Source organism: Manduca sexta, chromosome 24 (assembly GCF_014839805.1).
Source record: "Manduca sexta isolate Smith_Timp_Sample1 chromosome 24, JHU_Msex_v1.0, whole genome shotgun sequence".
Taxonomy (NCBI): Eukaryota; Metazoa; Arthropoda; class Insecta; order Lepidoptera; family Sphingidae; genus Manduca; species Manduca sexta.
In genome coordinates this window covers 2184522-2205695 of record NC_051138.1, presented here as the reverse complement: position 1 = coordinate 2205695, position 21174 = coordinate 2184522, and the positions used below count along the sequence as shown (strand labels likewise).

Here is a 21174-nt window from a genome sequence, read left to right as displayed (position 1 = left end):
GCGAGCTTGCGATAGATGCATGTAGGCAGGATGTGGGCATATTTTGTGTATTGCTCACGACTCGGCTAGAGAAATTTTTACGAAAATGAATTAATGGTTATAGTGGTACGGACTGCCGAGAACAATGTCTGCAAATTCAAAACCCCAGGACATGCACCCTTCTAGTTATGTGTGTATTCTTTGTGGATTATCGCTTGCTTTAATGGTGAAAGAAAACATCATGAGGAAGCGTGCATACCTGAGAAGTTCTCTGAATGAATTTTTAGAGTATGTGAAGTCTGCCAATCCGGTAAGGCCGTCTTAGCAGTAGAAGGGGCCCGCGTTCAGCAGTGGGACAGTATATAATACAGGGTTGATATTATTAATCTATTTAAAATAAAATATAGCTAAACTTTGTCCGCAGGTTTGCCCAGACTATAGACCTTTCCCTGTATAATAGTCCTATTGTATACTTTCAGGATCAGGTAAAAAATATTTCTTAGGTTTTATGTGATTTTCCCGTCTTAAGGCCGGCATAACTGTGCCAAATGGCGAGGGATAATCATCTCTTGTCAGTCGTCACTGTATTTGTACCCCACCCCACTAATGTCAGGTGCAGAGAGTCGACTTTCGCTTGTATAAAAAAATATATCATACCATGTCCATAATATTATGATTTCTCTATGTGCAATAAATAAATTCATGTTTCGTTATCTTAATGCCTTTACTTGTAACAAACATACAAAAATCCTCACAAACTTCCGTATATATAAGTAACACGACGTTAGTATCCATTTCCATTTCCACAGTCACTTATTCACATTATTCATTTTACAAAGTGGTAATAAATATGATGTAAGTGGTGGATACGTCGTGTAGTGAAATTTTACATCACGTGAGCCGCTCGCAAGCCTTCCCAGAGGCGTCTCTTGGCAAAAATAAGAGAATTCTTAGCTACTACTACATAATACTTTATGCCGACTGGCGCAAGTGACGAGCGATGTTACTGAGAGTAAATATTGAATAAGATAAGATATACGCGAAGAAATAAAAAAGTTAAGATCGATATAATCATTGTAATGTATATAATATTTATTATTGCAAAGTTTTTTTTGTTATATTGCTTTAAATCCCTCTCAGTAGTAGAGGAGGCCCGTGCCCATCAGTGGGACATTATATAATACAAGGCTGATATTATTATTATTAAATGACGAAACGAGCTTGCCGATCGCCTGATGGTAAGCGATACGACCGCCCATAAACTGTAGAAACATCATCCCACACTTTGAATTACAAAGTATTGTTTGGAATTCCACTGCGCTCGCCATCCTGAGACATGACGTGTTAAGTCTTATTATATCCAGTATTTACACAGTTTACTTCGTGATTTTATTCAATTTATAATTAATGATTTATAATGCTACAAAATAGTTATTGATAAAACAGACCGCCTTATAATTTATATAGGTCAGGAACTAAATTATATGAGACATGCGCTTGTTCAAAATTCTTATTTAGACTTTAATTCATGCATCAGTGCACTCCAAAATATTCATAAATGTGTGAAAATGCATTTTTAAAACTGCTTCACATAATGCGGTAAAGTGGTTTCAAACAAACTACAAGGTTTAATTTAAATTTAAAACTATTACATCTTTGTTGGTTAAAGTTCCGCGCGCGGGCCGCACTCGCGCCGCCGCGGCGCACAGCCGCTGTCGCTCTCTTCCATACTTGCTGAATTTCATGCACCAAAAATGTCGGCATGCGCGACAGCTCGCCGAGTTTTCATGTTTAAATTGTTAAACGGCCTGCAGTGTTCGAATATCACCAACTTTCACGTCCCTAGTTGAATTTTTCGTATATTTTCAACGTCAAATTACCCGCCGGTCGCCACTACGAGCGGTTTCGGTCTGACTCCCTTGCGCTTTAGTTTCTTATTCTTGCCAAGTAATTAGATCTTGTTTATTTTTACTTATTTTTATACGCGTGGGAGTTAGTGATGTCCTGCGTTAGTATCGAAAGATATCAATGTGCGTTTGTTTTTTTTACATCATCTTAGATATGTTTCATAATTCACGAATTCTTCTAGATTAAAGTTGATTAATACAATAAACTTAATCTTTTTACGAGTTATATACGTATTAAAAAATAACTGTGGATTTATTTTATTTCCATTAATAAATTCCAATATTACGCATTACTTCAATCAAAGTTATCAATTTCCTAAAAACGAACCCCAAAGCAATTCCAGTTTCGAAATTCAAATTTAGAATTATTGAATGGAACCCTTGACTTACCGAATTAATAATTCAAACGTACTCGTACACAGTCGAATCCTCTGGGCGCATCACTACTCCAACCTCATTCTAGATCTCAGTCACGCATACTAAGCAGGACGTGATCTCGCAACGTCTGTGGAATTATCGATATACTATCGATGTTTGCGAGTATCGATATATTTTTGGATGGTGACAAGCCGGCAGCGAGTCAATACGTCTCCCTTCCTGTTACATTATGGTTATTAAAAGGATTTCTTCGATACTGTATCGTATTTTAGTTTAATTAATTGTAATGTAATATTGAAGCGAAATACGTATAAAACGCAAATATAGAACTACATTTTGTACTACATAAATGTCTAGGAATATGATACAAAACTTTTGCAAGATAAAAGAGTGACAATGTACTAGAACATGTTTCGCGGCAACTCGTCGTGAAAATTCGTTACGCAATTGAAAAGAATACATCCACTGCACTGAACTAGTTCAAAAAACCCTACTTTAAATTAAGAATTTAAGATATTTAAAAGTTTTTGCTCTTAACTGACTAGTCACAAAAGATCCATTCCACTAAAGTTCATAAGATTCGTATTTCGATTTAAGAATTTTAAATATTTCAAAAGTTCTTCGTCAACGACTTACACACGATAATACTAGCCGAACAAGTCATCTACTTCCAAGAATCATAACTAAACGAACCAAATCACCAAACTCAAAGCACTACCAAAACTCACAAATCTGAAATCCGTAATTTGTAAATGAGAGCATAAATTTCCGGTGTGTTGTTCGTCGCAGCACTAATCCAGCTAATATCTCGTAATCCTCTTTATATGGAACCGAATGGAGTGATTTACCCCGCACAGTGTCCCGGTGTGCATTCGCACAAAATTATAATTACAGTCGCAAAGCTTTTATGTTAATTGGGAACATACGATATTGTATGGTTGGATAATTCAAAAATAAAAACGACCTCATTGTATCCAAATCGAGATTCAAGCTCGTAGGCTTATCTGTAGTTCACAGTGGAAACAACGCCAGAACTTTATATTACCTACTGCATAGTCCTGCACTGCTTCTACACTGAATCAATATAAATCCTATGATGTTAAACGTACTGGCTAGTTTCCTTTAAACCAAAAATATAACCCTTCACAATACTTTTTGGAAATAAAGAAAACAAACCAAACTTAGGAGATACATATCATACCAAAAAAGGTTTAAAAATGCAGTTCATATAAAATATTTGTTTACTAAGTTGCATACACCGATATTCTTAAAAATGCAAATATGAAATCTCGGAAGGCGGAACTCGTATGCAGTTCGAAACTTGCCCGATATCGCTTACATAATAAGGTAAAAGTCTAGATTGCTTTCTTAGCTGTTCGATATTCTGTACCAAAATGGATTCCACGTGATAATCTCGGGCAGGGTGGCTATTCTAAGCCGAAACGAATTTGGATTCGAAAAGAAAATAATATCGCTAAAATTATAATATTTTTTTAATACTAAGATGAAACCAACTTGTAAATAGCAATAAAGTGGAAGTAGATTTTTTGTTGTTATATTATTTGGTAACAATATTTTACGTCAAAAATATCAAAAAAAAAAACAAATATATACCACGTTGTAATAACTTTATTTACCACACATGTTGATGTAAATTTATCTTAGAATACAAAGTTATATTCATAATTAGTTTCACCTTCTAATTCTACCCGCCTTAATGAAGCTATTAGCTATTAGTAAAATAAATTCCAGAATCGGATTAGTGTTTTTCGAGTTTATCTCATATAGCTTCTGCCTGCAGCTCCGTCTGCTTGAAAGCTTTTTCCATAAAAGTAGCCTATAGCATTGAGGACTTAATATAGCTTCCTATTAGTAAAAGAATTTTCAAATTCGGTCCAGTTGTTTCAAAGATGGATCGCTTTACGCCCAATACTTTTCCTCTTTATAATATTAGTATAGATATCCAAACGCACTTACAAATACACATAACCCCCACAACATAAGTTCAAACTAGAGATACTATAAGTAGATATCATCGATACTTTTTCGAATTTCGCAGAACCGTTTCGATGTTCCGCATAGCCACCCGGTTCTTCGGCGTTGTTTTAAAAGTGCAAATAGCTGTAATGATTGCGAACGATACGAGATAGCGGTGAAGTCAGCGTTGAAGCTGGATTATCCGCTTTCCTGCTCCATTCAACCTTTTATCGCGTGCTTTTACTTTCAAGAATATAGTTTTAGTAAACGACTATCGATTTTAGATTGCTGTGTTATTCGAATTTTAAATTTTGTTACTAACTTCAAATATAGAACTTACGTTGGCTAAACACGACTGGCTGTATATAAATTATTTAGTCCTTTATAAGCAGTAATCATTTTTTATTTTTTAATTCATTTAATATTTTTACAATCCGCGGCTTCGCCCGCGTGAAGTAGGTTTCCGGGATAAAGTCCCGCAATATATTTTCCCGGGATAGAAACTAGCCTTCACAGAGTCTTAATCTATCTCAGTACCAAATTTCATAACAATCCGTTCATTAGATTTTGAAAACAATTATAACATACAGACAGACAGGAAATGGTTTTTTATATATATACGTATAGAAGAACGTTGAGATTTAAAAAAATAAAACGGTAAGAATACCTATTGTTTTATTAGTGAGTTGTCGTACGTATAATTTTTCTATGGTCAAAATCAGATAACTGGCTTAAATCTACTAACCATAGCTTAATTGGAAGAGTAAGGGGTCTACTAAGTATAATATAGTATAATACAACACGTATAGTTATTGAATTTATCCGTGTAATAATTCAGCGGACACCGGTCGCCGGGCCGACACGGGCTTACAGGCTTAAGCACCTCAGTCCGTCCTTAGGCCCCTCACGGCACGTAATTACATTGTAATCTGGTAACGTCATGCGAGCGTGCATTGTTTTATCAGAATTTAATGCGGTTTGGCGATTAGGTCATGCTGATCTTTTGTACTGTTTTTGTCTTGTTTGTATTAAAGTATCGCTTCTGTATTGAAAATTATTACATATTACATCGAAAGAGCCAGCTTGGTAGAGTCTATTACATTCGAGAAATTAATGTACAAATCCAAGTTAAGTTTTTAATATAAAGCGGTGGAAATTCGCAAGATATATTTATATACTCATTTCATAATAATATCACTTAAAATTAGAATAAGAAAAATAACGAAAACTTCATCGCTTTTGATTTTGGAACACGTATAAAACCTAACTAAATCCAATAACGTTAAAATTTCGAAGCAACACCTGCTAGAACTTCGTTAAAAACAAAAATAAAGCCCAACTAGGTTCGCAAACCAGTGTGAGGTGACCATAATCCAGTGAATAATTTATTAAAATCCGCTCAGCTGCCCATGTTTACCGTGGCAGCCGGCCCGCAGTATTTTCTTTCGCTCGGGGCTCGCAGATAATTAAAAGGACTTAAGGTGTAGCACTGAGATTAGACTGGGTTGAGGTGACCACAGTTTTATGCCCTTGTGGACTTTTTACAGAAAAATATGATATCACTCATCTTTTGACATTAATTCTTTTTTTAAGCTAGTGATATAGATTACCAGTGTGGCATTGCGAAAATGTAACTTACTGGTACAAATACATATTTAACTTTGTAATCAAAACATTGTTCTTTAATATCGACTGCAATCCTAGGACAAGAGATTATAACTGTGTTTTTATATCAAAATCACTAAGTCATTCAATATCAATTTTATTTCAATATTACATCCTCGATAACAACATGATGTGAAAGGAACGAAAATCTAAACTGAAAAGCTTTCTTTCCTACATATGAATTTATCAAGGAAAAATCCAATTATAAAAATAAATGGTGGCGACATTAAGCTATGGGTGCGAAGGTGGCTCTCGCTAAGAAAATACTAAAATTGTTTTGAATGAAAATTTTAATGACCCCAGTCGTGTCGCTAATTGAAAACGCTTAGTGCGTTAATAAACTGGGGTAACAGGTTTGTTAATCAATTCCGGCCTCTTCATTAAAACCTTGATGTTATTATTAATTTAATGTTTGTTATTAATTTTGTGATTAATCGCCTCATTTGACGCCGTGCCGACTTTTAGTGCCGGTTTTATTCGTTTTACTATAATTTTGAATCGATTTGACCTGTATAAATAAATAGTCCCCGTCATAGTTTTAGTTACATTTAGTGTCTTAAAATAATTTACGCTCATAATAAAAATAATAATATTGTTATAATATTAACATTTACAAAAAGCGATGATAGCCTAGTTGGGTGTGGAACGGACTGCCGAGACGAATGTCCGCAGGTTCAAATCCCAAGGGCACACACCTCTGACTTTTCTAAAAATTATGTGTGTATTCTATGTGAATTATCGCTTGCGTTAACGATGAAGGAAAACATCGTGAGGAAACCTGCATACCTGAGAAGTTCTCTATAGGAATTTTAGAGGGTGTGTGAAGTCTACCAACCCGCACTAGGCCAGCGTGGTGAACTAAGGCCTATTCCCTCTCAGTAGTAGAGGAGGCCCGTGCCCAACAGTGGAACAGTACATAATATAGGGCTGATATTATTATTATATTATATTATATTATAACAACATTTACTGAATTATAGCCTTCTTACCCATAACCATTACATGCAACAGTGAAGTTACTCCTTGATTCCTTCATTAAATTTCAGTTTCATATAAATCTCAGGTTATCTTTTGCATCAACATCTAATCTTATGAAAACACCTTTTGACAGTATTTAATTTTGGTTGAATACCGTAACACATTACGTTTTCTTTATACAAGCATTCGTGACCCCACTGTATCCGATGATAAATGACGTCGTATGACGAGATATGATTACCCCTCACCAGTCGACACAATTATGCCGGCCTATTTGAATCCGGCTAGAGACAAACTGATCCCGAAACGCGACACACTTACAAGGTCCATTACGAGTTTTAAACCTTTATATACCACCCGCTATATACTGCTCTAAATATGCTCTGTTTGTTTCAGACTGAAATCTGCTCGAGTGCGTTGACAGATGTGATTCACGCGGTGATCAACGGGACGGACGGTTGCCTCTTCTGCTTCGGACACGCAGGACTTGGTAAGTAGGATAGCATACAGTGGCGAATGGTGAAAAAGTAACCCGAGGCAAAAAGTAGGTGCCTTGGTTATCATATCGCGACTAATTTAACAGAAAACAAAAACTAAGATAATAGTAAATAAACTCAAAATGGAAGCCGGTAGGAATCTGGATGAATGAACCCTTTGCTACTATTAGGATATAAATAAATATGATGCTTAACTACAAATGAAGAAATAGCTTTAAGGTACACAGCAAGTGATCACCTACACCTGATGGTAAATGAAGTGGAGTCTAATAGAATGTCGACTGACGAGAAATTATTGCCCCTCGGCAGTCGACACCATTATGCTGGCCTGTTGGAACCGGATATACACGGGCTGGTCCCGGAACGCGACTTACTTGGGCCACTATGGCGGCTTTTAACACTTTGTGTACGATGATCGCTGTCTAAGCGGATATAAAATATATCCTATCGCCAGCAAATTTTGTGCTATTATATACACTCGTTGCTAATCTCTCATCCAGAATAATTATTATTCACCTTCACAAAATAATTGATTAAAACCACGAGCAAACTAGTTATAAAGCCCCGATAACTTGTCGGGATTGCTTGCGATCGCAGATTTGCATCCAAACAGATTAGTCTGGAACCTCTTAATTGGAACTTTGATAAATAAGGTGAGAAATTTACATTTCAATAAACGCCTCGTTTCCAAAACAGTTATAAACATGTAGAATATGAAATAGATAAACTTCTGAATACGCTAAGCTTAGTTGATCGTTTTCTGATGGTCAGCGGTAAATCGGTGACAATCCGAACACTTGAGATTGGGTAAATAATATGCGAACTGTAGGTATATCTGATGACTCTGCCAGCTTTTAGGGAAGCTAACATACCCGTTGCTCATACACAATGCATAATATGTCATTAAAAACAGTTATAATGCAAAGATAAAATTTTAAAATAAATACACGTCAAATTAACAACCTCCTTTATTTGTAGTCGCTTAAATAAAAGTGTTTTGCTCGAAGGTGCTAATTAGAATAAAACATAATCTCAGTATATATTTCGAAAATTAAATTTATTACATAACGTAAGTTTAATGTACAATTAATAAATAACGATGATTAACCACTTAACCCAAATCTGAACAAAGCTATCAGCCACCGCGCAAATTACTCGCGGCGTAATGAGATTACGCGTACTTAAAGTTAAACCGACAATAATTAAAATGAGGTTAAAATTACACCGTTACTGAAACAATTTCCAAAACAAACAGGATTTAAGTAAGCCACGTCTTACACAGACGGCTCGCAGTAAACTTCGCTGTAGATATTCATTCGATCCGAGAGCTTAATCTCTTAGATTACGTTGAAGTCTGCTCGTTACCTATAGCTTTCCGCGAGTTTGCTTGCGTTCGGATTGAAAATGGTTAGGAGAATTTAATAATTCGTAAAAAAGAGGGGAGATTTGTAAAATTTTTGGGGATTCTAATTCATGGAAAAATTAGTTTCAATTTCAAAAACAAATTTAGATTCCGACTCTTTCGTTGACATATGATTTTGGCAAAGTCAAAGTAGGAAAGGTTACGATTAAATTTTATTAGGTCTGGTATTGTCTGTGACTGTTGAGCTGAATCAGTTATAAAGACTATAAAAGAAATTGTTTTACAATTAGGCTTAAACACTAACACCTTTAAAATCTCTTCGTCAAACAATATCAAACTGAGTAACCGAGAAAGCTATAAATAGCATATCGACAAATTCTAATACAATATTGATATTTCATTTAGTCTTAATGTAAAAACGTTTGTATGAATTTCAATGCAATAACTTCTAATACAATCAAAATACACATGTATCCATCCAAACACATTTCAAAAGTATACCAAATATATTTCCAGTCGAAAACCCAAAAAAAAATTCTCGTTTTATACATTTCTGAAAAATCATCATCATCATCATCAGCCACATAAAGTCCACTGCTGAACATAGGCCTCCCGCAAAAAATTCCAGACGGCCGAGTCGAAAGCGGCCTACATCCAGCGTGTTCCCGTGATATTTTTCAAAAACTATTCCAGTTTATTTAGCCAATCAATTGGCATTTCCCAGAAAGAAGGCTTAATGCAATGGATAAACAAACTAGTTGAAAAAAGTTTTATGTAGGTATTGTTGGCTGAGTTCCCGGTGAAAGGATTATCCTCTGGAAACTTGGTAATTGATTTCCTATCTTGTTTGGCTTATTAATAGCTCGGTAATAAGTTTATACTGGTTGGTAAACTTATCCCTTTGAGTTATTGGGTTTTGATTTATTGGATTTAGCTTCTTTTTTACGATGTTTATGAGTATTACATTCTTTTTGTAGCGGTTAATGATCTGTTTCTGGTGTTTATGACTTTGAAGTTATGATATTTATTACATTACGCGTATGTTGGTCGCCCATTATGTTTATCGGCAGCATATTTATCCAAATATTAAAAGGTCCTGGATTCGTACTCGTATTCAGGGAATGTTTAGTGGGTTTTTCTAAATATCAATTTAGCTGTGATACAATAATGTAGCAACGGCCTAGATTAATACAAATACGAAGCTAACTACATAGCTCTAACGTAAAATATCAATAAAATAAAAAGATACTTCTTATATTTCTACTCAACAAATTTCTTAAGACAGCAGTAACCTTTTAGTCAGTAGCTCTAAGACGATGTTAGCCCAAGTATTCCCTTTTTAAATAAATGAACACAAAAACTTTTTTGTATCCCCAAAGTTAAATCTCATCGAACGACTGATAAAAATATAAATGAGAGTAAAATACAAGAATTGAATATGCATACCAACATTCGCGAGCCACGGTGAACTTGTGCGGCAAAAAAAACATCCCGACAACTTGAAAACTTTTTTCATTATTGCGTTCAACTCAAAGTTTTCATTAGCGTTTTTTAAAAAGATTTCAATGTAAATACTTTCTTTACAGTGTTACTTAGTTGTTGCTTTTACACGCCGGTACGCCTACGTAAAGATATTTTACCAACAACAAAATAAACATAAATGCGTTATAATGTTTAGAAGCTAAAAATAATTTTGTAATATCCATACACACGTACAAAGTAACAATACACTTCATAACAGTGCATCTATTTGCGAACGTTTAAAAAATATGGTATGATACTAGTAATACTAGAGAGATGCCATCAAAATTTTATATAGCCTTATATTATATGTACTCGTCCATAAAGTATTTATGTTAGATAGATGGTAAAGCACCGTCCTTCGAGAGGTATTTGATAAGACGAAGATCAGAAATTTCTTGACTGTTCTTAGAGGCTTTGGTGTAACTCCTATGCGGAACATGACACCACAAGTATGTTGCAATAGTATAGCACATATTATATTAGATATCTAACACGTTTTATGTTTGTTAGAATTACAGCGTTGATAGTCTAATTAAGAATGAAATAGACTGGCAGGCTAAAAGTATAACTCGCACCTTTATCTCTGTAGGGGTAGGTAGAAGCACATCTGGTACACCCACGGTTCAGCTCCCTCATGTACAATTTGCATTCCGACAAGCCATGTGTATTTTCACGAATCGAAAAACCCATGCGTTCATAGATGCACCACTTGAGAATCAACCTGGGTAACCAGATTTAAATATGCTTTAACTAGACCAATATATTCATACCTACATAACTTAGTATCACGGTTTTTCCTTTTGAGGATAGTAGAGAGCTGTAACATATCCCACATATCACCATATTAGGCTCATGCAATAGGGTGTAACGCCAATTGCTTTTTATTACAATTATACTAAGGCATTATTTCATTTACGCAGGTAAATCCTACACAATGTTGGGGCGACCGGACGCGGCGGCGAATCTCGGGGCGATACCGTGCGCTATAGCGTGGCTGTTCCGCGGTATAGCCGAGCAGCGCCACAAGTGCGGCACGAGGTTCTCTGTGAGGGTGTCTGCGGTAGAACTCTGCACCAATACTAATCAGATACGAGACCTCTTAGCCCCTTATCAGAATGGTAAAGACATTTTTTAAATCTTCCGTATCCTCACTTTCTTGATATCACGTTATTATCTGTTGACATTTTTTTTACTTGCTAATTATGTTACCATATAAACACAGAGTTTAGCTTAACATATTGGAAATATTAGAAAACAATATTAATGCTATGCACTTACAATTGTAATTTCTTCTTTAATATACTACTTAACAAGCCGACATATATTTGTCAATAAATTGAACCTTTTCCACCAGACACGGAGCAATCTCCAGGAGTATACCTCCGCGACGACCCGCTCTTCGGCACCCACTTACAAAACCAGTCGGAGCTGCGAGTCCACAGTGCTGAGAAGGCTGCGTTCTACCTCGACGCAGCACTCGCCACGAGAGGGACGAGGGAAGAGGGGAAGGACAGTCACCTTCTGTACACTCTTCATGTATATCAATATAGCGTTGGAGGGAAGGGTGCTGGTGAGTAAATGATAATCTTGGTATCAGAAAAAGTGTTTTAAGCGACTTGATTAAGTATGATATTCCAACCAATCTAGTGCAGAAGAAATGAATCTCATAAAAAAAACTGCAAATTACTTTGATTTATTTTTGTAATAAAATTTTCTAATACTGATAAATATTTTATAGTAAGAAATTTTTAAAGTATACATATGCGGCCATCGCAATAAAGGATTCGATCACCTCAAAGAATTTCTTTGTTTACAGTTGCCGGAGGTCGAAGTCGTCTACACCTGATAGACTTAGGCAACTCTGAACGAGGGAAAACCAACGGAGGAATACCTCTATCTGGATTAGGAAACATTCTTCTCGCTATATTCAACGGTCAACGACATCTTCCCTATAGAGACCATAATCTTACACACGTGTTAAAGGAATGTCTTGGCTCTCTTACTTGTCATACTGCTATGATAGTCCATGTGTCACCCAACGTCCAAAACTATTCAGATACTTTGACAACCCTGCAGCTAGCTTCAAGAATACATAGACTGCGGCGAAGGAAAGTTAAGTATTCTGCAAACAACAATGCTGGGTCTGGTGGAAGTTCTGGTGAAGACGCTTCTAAGCCGAGCAGCAGTGAACCCGATCCATCAAGTAGCGATCTGTCTGCTGATACTGTGATTTATGTAGGTCCATTGGATGACGCAACGGATGGTGAGCATCCACCAGTATATATTCCGCATATTAACTCCGGGGACAATAGATGTGTGTTAAGCAAAGCTTTAAGAGGTTCAGCGGCTGAACAAAAACATAAATCATCACTATCAAAAGTTGTTGAAGAGAAAAGTCCGGTACACAAACTACATTCATCTCCTAAGGCATCGCCCTTGAAGACTCTACAAAGTCATACTCCCAAACCATCACCAGCACATTCTATCGCATCTAAATCAACACCCCTAAAGAAAGTTTGCTCTAAACAATTCTCAGAAGAGGGGAAAAGTACCAGTGACGAACAGTGGATTGATGGTCCAAGGATATCTAAATCTAAATTGGTCGAAGCGAGACACATAATAAAGGAAACTCAATGTAAGAAGCGCGAGACATGGATCGACGGGCCTATGCAAGAACCTAAGCTGCCTCTCCCGTTTGAGCCTCCACCTGTCCAATCCAATCCTATTCCTTTACAAATTGGCGTACTTAGTGCTCATGGAAATGAAAACATAGGCTATGGATATATGGACAACCATAAGAAAAATATGATTAGAAAATGGGTTGAGAACCAAACTTCACAAATCCACAAATCAAGGCATAGTTCTCCAAGTCACAAAGGCCATAGAGATCCTAATTCGAGGATACCAGATGAAGCTGAATCTCACAGAGTAGAAATGAAAGAAGCTATAAGACGTGTTCACGTCGAAGAATCAACAATAAGAACTGGGTTAAAGGCAGGTTCAAAAGGAATGGCAATAGAAGAAGAAAATATTGGGCCGCCTGATCAAAACTCACTATTCAAAAGATCTAATAATACTAAACAACCTAAAAATGAAATAGATGACGACGATGACAGCGAAGAATTAGCTGAAATACCACCCGCATTACCTCTTATACAGCCGAGTAGTCTTAGTAGTAGGGAAGTTTCTATGGAAAGTTTAGATAGTAAATATAAAGAAAGATTAAGAATGGATGATGAAATGGTTTCTAATCATAGCCGAGATATTGATCCCCACGGGATGAGTAGAGGACCAGACGACGATGATGATGAGATTCTAGAAATCATTGAAGTTGAAGAGCCTTTAGAGCCAGTTCCAATGCAAGATTGTTGTCTTCAGGTCACTGAAGAAGACATTGCATTTTGTATGGGTTTCTCTGAGAACCCACTGCCAGAAGTTGATCAAGAAGACGACGATCACCCCCTTAGAATTCTGAGCCAAGAAAATCTTACGGTCGCGTCAACATTTACAGATACGCTATCATTGTACAGTGAAATTGAAAGGCAAATTAAAAAAGAAGCGTATCTAAGACAAACGATTGAATTTTACGCAGAAAATTTTAGTAGTGAACCGCCATTCGGTGACTTAAATCCACACGAGAGTTTACCTTCATCTAGATCTCGTATCGATGATTTAATAGGATTAACTGAACTATACGCATCCCGCAGAATGTTAAACCAAAGTGAACTGGTTAACTCAAGGATTGCGCCCCAGTTCCAATCACTCTCGCTCTGTAACGTTCGTGACACAGACGAATATCATGGCGATGGATCAGTGTACAGCGAACCAGCGTACAGGCCAAGTGACAAGATTTGCGACAGCTGCAAACGAACTATGTCGAGACCTGGTAGTGCCGTAGGTTGTGCGTACCAGGACTTGGATGGTGGTCACAACGACTGTTACGGCCCTTTCGAAAGGTATAGGGGCAACGATACAACTGATGCAAGAATAGCATCCCTCAGACATCCCGATGGCGCATCAGATCCCAATTTACGCGAAGAAAGGCGAATGCCTGGAAACGGCGCTCCGTCGACCACATTTCGGGAATTAAAATCGAACCTGCATCTCGAAGTCACACCTCCTGTAGTGACGACAGAACCTCGCTCAGAAAAGATAGAGAAGGGAGATAAAATTGTAGCTAGAGTAGTTGCCAGTTCCAAACCTGACGGATATGATAGTGGACATGAGTCCACGCCTAGAACAGGAAAACACAGTCCGGCGGCAACATCGCGACGCGCTGAATCAGGATATGACTCCGTCCCAAGGGATTCTGACGCTTCTTCGCTGGACTCTTACCCGACTCGACGCGCGGCCGTCGCAAGGGCGCACGCGAAGAAACACACCACAGCGAAATACAAGCAGCACAGCGACCGTTCCTTCTGCTCGTGGCTTCGAAACCCCTTCACCTGCAAATACGCCGACACCGACCCCGAAATAAGCGACTTCTAAATCATATTTCGCCACTGTAAACATTTAAATATTATCTACGTATCGTAAGCTACGTTACCGAATTTAATCTGGAGACTGCTTTTGTACTTTACTCGTATTTATAAATTGAGAAGCTTGGCTCTAATCCGACGAGGTTACCACTGTATTTTTCTAGTTCTGCTTCAGTGCTCTCATATCTATGGATACGTATCACTTTTGTAAATACTGATGTTATGCAACGAACTATAAAAGTTATAAGCGTTGTCTTCTGCTCATTTTTGTACTTTTATACTGTATTCTTGGTCTCCTATAATTATTTTGATTCAATATAGCTTTTATAAATGTAACGACATAAACCGATTCGAAATGTCTTCCTCCGTCTTCCTCTCGCCGCAATGTTTTTACATTCTCAAATACTTTTTATATTTTTTCTAAAGCGACTATGAAACCTCTGACTTTAATAGCCAATCAGCCGTCTTGACTGCTCTCCATTGCATTGTGATGTCAGATGCAAAGTTAAATTGAATATTGAACTAAATTCACATTCTTAGGAAATAAGACTGTTATTATAATTGGCCATGTCTACGCATAGCTTTAATATTTGAAATTGAAATAACTAGGAGCTGTAAGAGCGTTTAATTTATATTAAATGTAATGCAATGACACGCTCCACTATTGGTAGTGACGTCAGCATGTTCGTCTGTACATAGCACATACAATCATGGCTTTACAAAATGTTGGTGAACTTAGTTAATGCTTATATTGTCAATGTTTCTGTTATCGTACGATTAATATTATATAAATATATATCCTAAATTCTACTATACGTTCGTATTAGTTTACAATAAATTGTTCAATTTCAAACGCAGTTTCATTTATATCTAGTATCAAGTTCTATAAATATCCATATTCCAGATGACTGCAAAAGATATCTGACACGTTTACACGATGAATACTATGTTTTGATAATAATAATGAAACACAATGCTGTAAAAAATATTGTAACTGATACTCCATTCATTGATAACAGCATAGAATTATAAGGAATTCAACGAATGTTATTGCAAAGCAAACAATTACATAAAAGCAATTAAGATAACCACGAATCTAATTCTACCAACAAAAGATATGAGATGGTATCGATTATCTACTACATTAATTTACACTATTCCACAACTAATAAAAAACAAAACAATAAAAGTTATCAAGGTTTTATAACGCATTGAAATTAATAAACATAAATTCTATAGAACATAAAACTAGTAGAAATGTAGAACAAAAAAGATGCTACCTGAATTCAAGGGTGTAATGAATAAACAACTTTAATAAACGATTCTAACAAAAGATTACAAAGACTGAAAACATAAACGCTAATGCGTAACATAAAAACCATCACTATAATCTTCCCTACGATAAAGAGTTTAACATAAGTGGTATACAACCGTGAATATATCTAATCTAAATAGAAATGAACAGCGAATCTCAAAAACCATGAATAAATAACGCGACACCGCCCCAGGGGTGGAAATTTCAAAATCTTTCGGGACAGAAAACTTCTTTTCCTACGTTCTTACCGCTCCAACTTTCGCAGTTAAGGCCCGACTCTATTATCTTTCATTTCGCCAGTAATTTAACATTCACCAAGCGCTCCGACAGAATCGAGCTATCAAATAAGACGCTTTACCCTCTACTTTGGGGTGACAACTTTTTTTACTGAAATCTCCCAATAATTTGTTAAAGTGGCAGCCGGTTAACCGGTAACGCTTGTGTTCTAAAAGATTTTAGCTTTAACATCGGATGAGGGGATATATTTTGATGTTGCAATAAATTTGGGTGAGCATTTTCACCCACTTAAGTTGGGCGATGTTTTACGGAAGCTGTGATTCAGATTTGGTGATTCATGATACGCAATATTTTCGAAAAAGTCGTTCCGTTTTGCATTTTATCATCAAAGTTAACATATTATTTATGTTCGCTTGATATTTGGTAAATCTGTATTAAAGTATCAAAATCATCGGAAAGTGCGAATGGTCGAGTGAAAAATACATTCGACTAGTTATTATGATTACATTATTTATTACTATCAGAACCGAGTATCCAGTCACGTAGCATCATTGCCGTCAAGAGCGAGATTCGGATATAGCACCTTTCAATTGTTAAAAAAACATATTAAATTAGTTTGGTTTGCTGGTTATGAGGTCGCAAAACCTTTACTCGTAATATACCTGTTAAAAATTAAAATCCTAAAGCCCTAGTTTTTTAGTGCTGTAGAAAACTAGGGTTTATCACCTTCTGGAAACTTAGGACTCCATAAAACATGTTAAGTTAAAACTGAAAACAAAAAGTAAAAATATATACGTCACATATAATAATTATAAGTGAAGAAAAAGGTTTCTACCTCGTTTTAAGCAGTCACGCGCACGAACGAGTATTTGATTTGGTACAATTAAAATTCATATAACATAAACGGAGTGTAGAAACATAAAATGTATGTATAATATGTTTTACAAATATATTAAATTCGACGATCGAATTTCGACCACTGGACCACCACGGTACATTATAAAAAGAGCTTATGGACTTTAACATAGTAAGCAATAAAGTCGCGACTGCCCGCGCCATATAAAGACTTTCTCATCGTAAGAACCATAATTGACATAAACCAAACCTTTCTTAGACAATATTTAATACTTAACACGATCTACACATAAATCCAAAGACATCACAAGCCAAAGCCGTTCCCGGCGAAATGATCATCCTCTAAGGATTTAATAAAGGCGACGCTGTCACATAATATCGTACCAATATGTACAAATGCGGGCAAAAATAATACGTGGAACAAAGACGCGGCACGCCTCGCGGAGTCGAACCCGGGACGTGATGAGCAAGCCAAATGGGAGGCACAATCCATCTGACCAACAAAAACTGAACGTAAACTCTATTATCCAAGAGACAAAGTCGGATATAGACAAACAACTGCGTGTAGCTGAAACATTGGAACGTGATACGCACAGAAATAATAACAAAACGAAAAGGTAACGAAACAGGGGTAGCTATCGGAACGATATATCAATCCTAAGTCATGTGGAGGGAAAAACTGGCTTTCTTGTTATATTTTGAAAGTAACTTAATAAATTGTACAGCTGCGCTCTGGAAGGTGTTATTTATAATCTGTAATATTTTGTCGGAAGCAATGGAATTGTTTCTCTTTGAATATATTCGATATTATGTTTTTTGTAAGTGCCAGATGCCGTAAAAAATCTTTGTTACTTTTCGATTTGTTACACCGACTATCTCAAAAAGCAACGTTTAAATATTCAGTAAGTGTAAAAGTATACACGCATAAACAAAATTGTTCTATAATGTAGACCCAAATCACATATTGTGAACCTACAATTAAATCCTGCATCATCATCTAAGATTGAGGTTTAAAAAACAAATATTAAATCACACAAAAATACTATCTATATATATAAAAATGAATTGCTGTTCGCTAGTCTCGCTAAAACTCGAGAACGGCTGAACGGATTTATCTTATCTTGGTCTTGAATTATTCGTGGAGGTCTAGGGAAGGTTTAAAAGGTGAGAAAAATTCGAATAATTGCCGGGAAAATCCTCAAAACAGCATTTTTCTATTTCCCATACAAACGTTTTCTAACTAATACGTAGAGTCAATTTGAGCTTTATTGCTATTGTATAAAGTTCACTGTTCTCTAAGCAATGTAGGTGTGTTCCTAACATCAAAGCAGTGAGCGTTGGAGCACAGAATATAATAATGTAATGTCGCGTTCTGAAACTCAACAAAAGTGATATCGCGGACCCGACTAAATTGAACAGTCACAAAATTTAATATATCATTAATTATTTGGTTGGCTTCACGATATTATTTCTTTTGTTTTACTTTAAAATGCATGTTTTCGTTATGGACAATTTTTGAGCTACTTTTGCATATCTATACTTATAATAAATCTGTAGAGAGGTCAATTCTGTACATGAAATATATTTCCAAAATAACTGGGGGTGATTAGGGATCGATACTGATGCCAAAAATGCAATTAGTAAAATTTTTGTCTGTCTGTCTGTATAACCGTTATAGAAACAAAAACTACTCGACGGATTTTAACTTAACTTGGTACAATTATTTTTCATACTCCTGAGTTGGTTATAGTATACTTTTCATCACGCTACAATTAATAGGAGCATAGCAGTGATGGAAAATGTTGGGAAAACGGGAGAAGTTACTCCATTTTTAAGCTTCCGTCATTTCGTGTGCAACCTTAATGGTTAAAAGTTCCTTCGATTTCACCAGGATCCCATCATCAGACCCTGACCGGACAATCGGACCACCTGCATACCACCATAAATTAAAAAAACATCCCGACAAATTGAGCACCTTCTCCATTTTTGAAACTGGAAATCCACGCGGGCGAAGCTGCGGGCGGAAGCTAGTTTTATTATAAACTAACTTAAGAGATTCAAGAAAGCAAATGCGAAAATAAATTGGCAAATATAAAATTATACAATATATTCACAGTAAGAAACTCAAGATTTCAAAATGTCTTGAAATCCGAACATTTCAGAATGCGGACCGAGCTTCGCCGTTATCAAGCCAAAATGCAGCTGTGGCATTCTGATTCTCAAATCTTCAGTAGAAAAATAGTCTTGCAGAGAAATGCAACCGAGCAAGGATACTGTCCTGTTTGTTTACGCTTATCGCTTTCAAATAACTGTTTTGCAAGTTTTAAATCATATTTCCATTTCGTTATTCCATTTTACTTGCATTATGCGTTTTATCTTGAGATATTGTCTCACAGTACAAGGGATTGAAGAAAGGTTTTATTTTAAGAACAAAAAGCCTAACATATGATTTCTTACGTTATCGATTACGGGAATGTTAGACTTTAAAATAAAATTATTTTGCGGATTTTATCGCGGTCATAGTATAATTTTCTCCTGACTTTTCGAAGACTGCACGTTCGTGATCACGGGGCGGCAAAGGTGTTCGTCATCGAAAAAGTCAAACTTATAGTATCTACCTACATTTTATAAATATACATCTTCTTTAAATTTTAAAAGGAAAAATAAATTATAATATAAAAACCACGAAAGTTTTATTTCAATAAAAAACTTCTTAAAACAAATTTTGAATTCAATAGTGTGTCCGTCTAATATATATAATACTAGCTTCCGCCCGCAGCTTCGCCCGCGTGGATTTCGGGTTTCAAAAATGGAGAAGGTGCTCAATTTGTCGGGATGTTTTTTTAATTTATGGTGGTATGCAGGTGGTCCGATTGTCCGGTCAGGGTCTGATGATGGGATCCTGGTGAAATCGAAGGAACTTTTAACCATTAAGGTTGCACACGAAATGACGGAAGCTTAAAAATGGAGTAACTTCTCCCGTTTTCCCAACATTTTCCATCACTGCTATGCTCCTATTAATTGTAGCGTGATGAAAAGTATACTATAACCAGCTCAGGAGTATGAAAAATAATTGTACCAAGTTAAGTTAAAATCCGTCGAGTAGTTTTTGTTTCTATAACGGTTATACAGACAGACAGACAAAAATTTTACTAATTGCATTTTTGGCATCAGTATCGATCCCTAATCACCCCAGTTATTTTGGAAATATATTTCATGTACAGAATTGACCTCTCTACAGATTTATTATAAGTATAGATATGCAAAAGTAGCTCAAAAATTGTCCATAACGAAAACATGCATTTTAAAGTAAAACAAAAGAAATAATATCGTGAAGCCAACCAAATAACTAATGATATATTAAATTTTGTGACTGTTCAATTTAGTCGGGTCCGCGATATCACTTTTGTTGAGTTTCAGAACGCGACATTACATTATTATATTCTGTGCTCCAACGCACAGGGCTTTGATGTTAGGAACACACCTACATTGCTTAGACAACAGTGAACTTTATACAATAGCAATAAAGCTCAAATTGACTCTACGTATTAGTTAGAAAACGTTTGTATGGGAAATAGAAAAATGCTGTTTTGAGGATTTTCCCGGCAATTATTCGAATTTTTCTCACCTTTTAAACCTTCCCTAGACCTCCACGAATAATTCAAGACCAAGATAAGATAAATCCGTTCAGCCGTTCTCGAGTTTTAGCGAGACTAACGAACAGCAATTCATTTTTATATATATAGATTTCTTGGTAACATGTCGACAAAGTCTGCGCGGTGCCTAATGAACCCTGAAAACTAACAAGGAGAAAGTTTCCCCAATTAACAACAAACTAAGCAGGTAGCCATATCAACAATTGCAGTTGCATATGGCTGTTTCAGACGCATTGTTAGCACAAAGGCACCTTAATTATTATGTAACATATCCTTGTTGAATTTCTAAATGACCCTGTTTAGGTGCAACTAAGTGCTATTTTCGCTGGTACGGTGGGCAAGTTTTCATATTACTGAAACACTAA

General features: G+C 36.2%; 1 protein-coding gene across 5 annotated transcripts in view; it reads left to right on the top strand.

Moving 5' to 3' along the window:
• Positions 1-15590, top strand: part of LOC115446964 (kinesin-like protein CG14535) — a 229331-nt gene extending 213741 nt beyond the window's left edge. For all 5 annotated transcript variants that reach the window (XM_037442460.1, XM_030173814.2, XM_037442461.1 and 2 more), the window contains 4 exons: positions 7281-7374; positions 11189-11386; positions 11623-11838; positions 12085-15590. In XM_037442460.1, coding sequence (XP_037298357.1) covers positions 7281-7374; positions 11189-11386; positions 11623-11838; positions 12085-14756 — 3180 coding nt within the window. In that variant the 3' untranslated portion in view covers positions 14757-15590. The remainder of the gene's footprint in view (positions 1-7280; positions 7375-11188; positions 11387-11622; positions 11839-12084) is intronic.
• The last annotated feature ends 5584 nt before the right edge of the window (positions 15591-21174 follow it).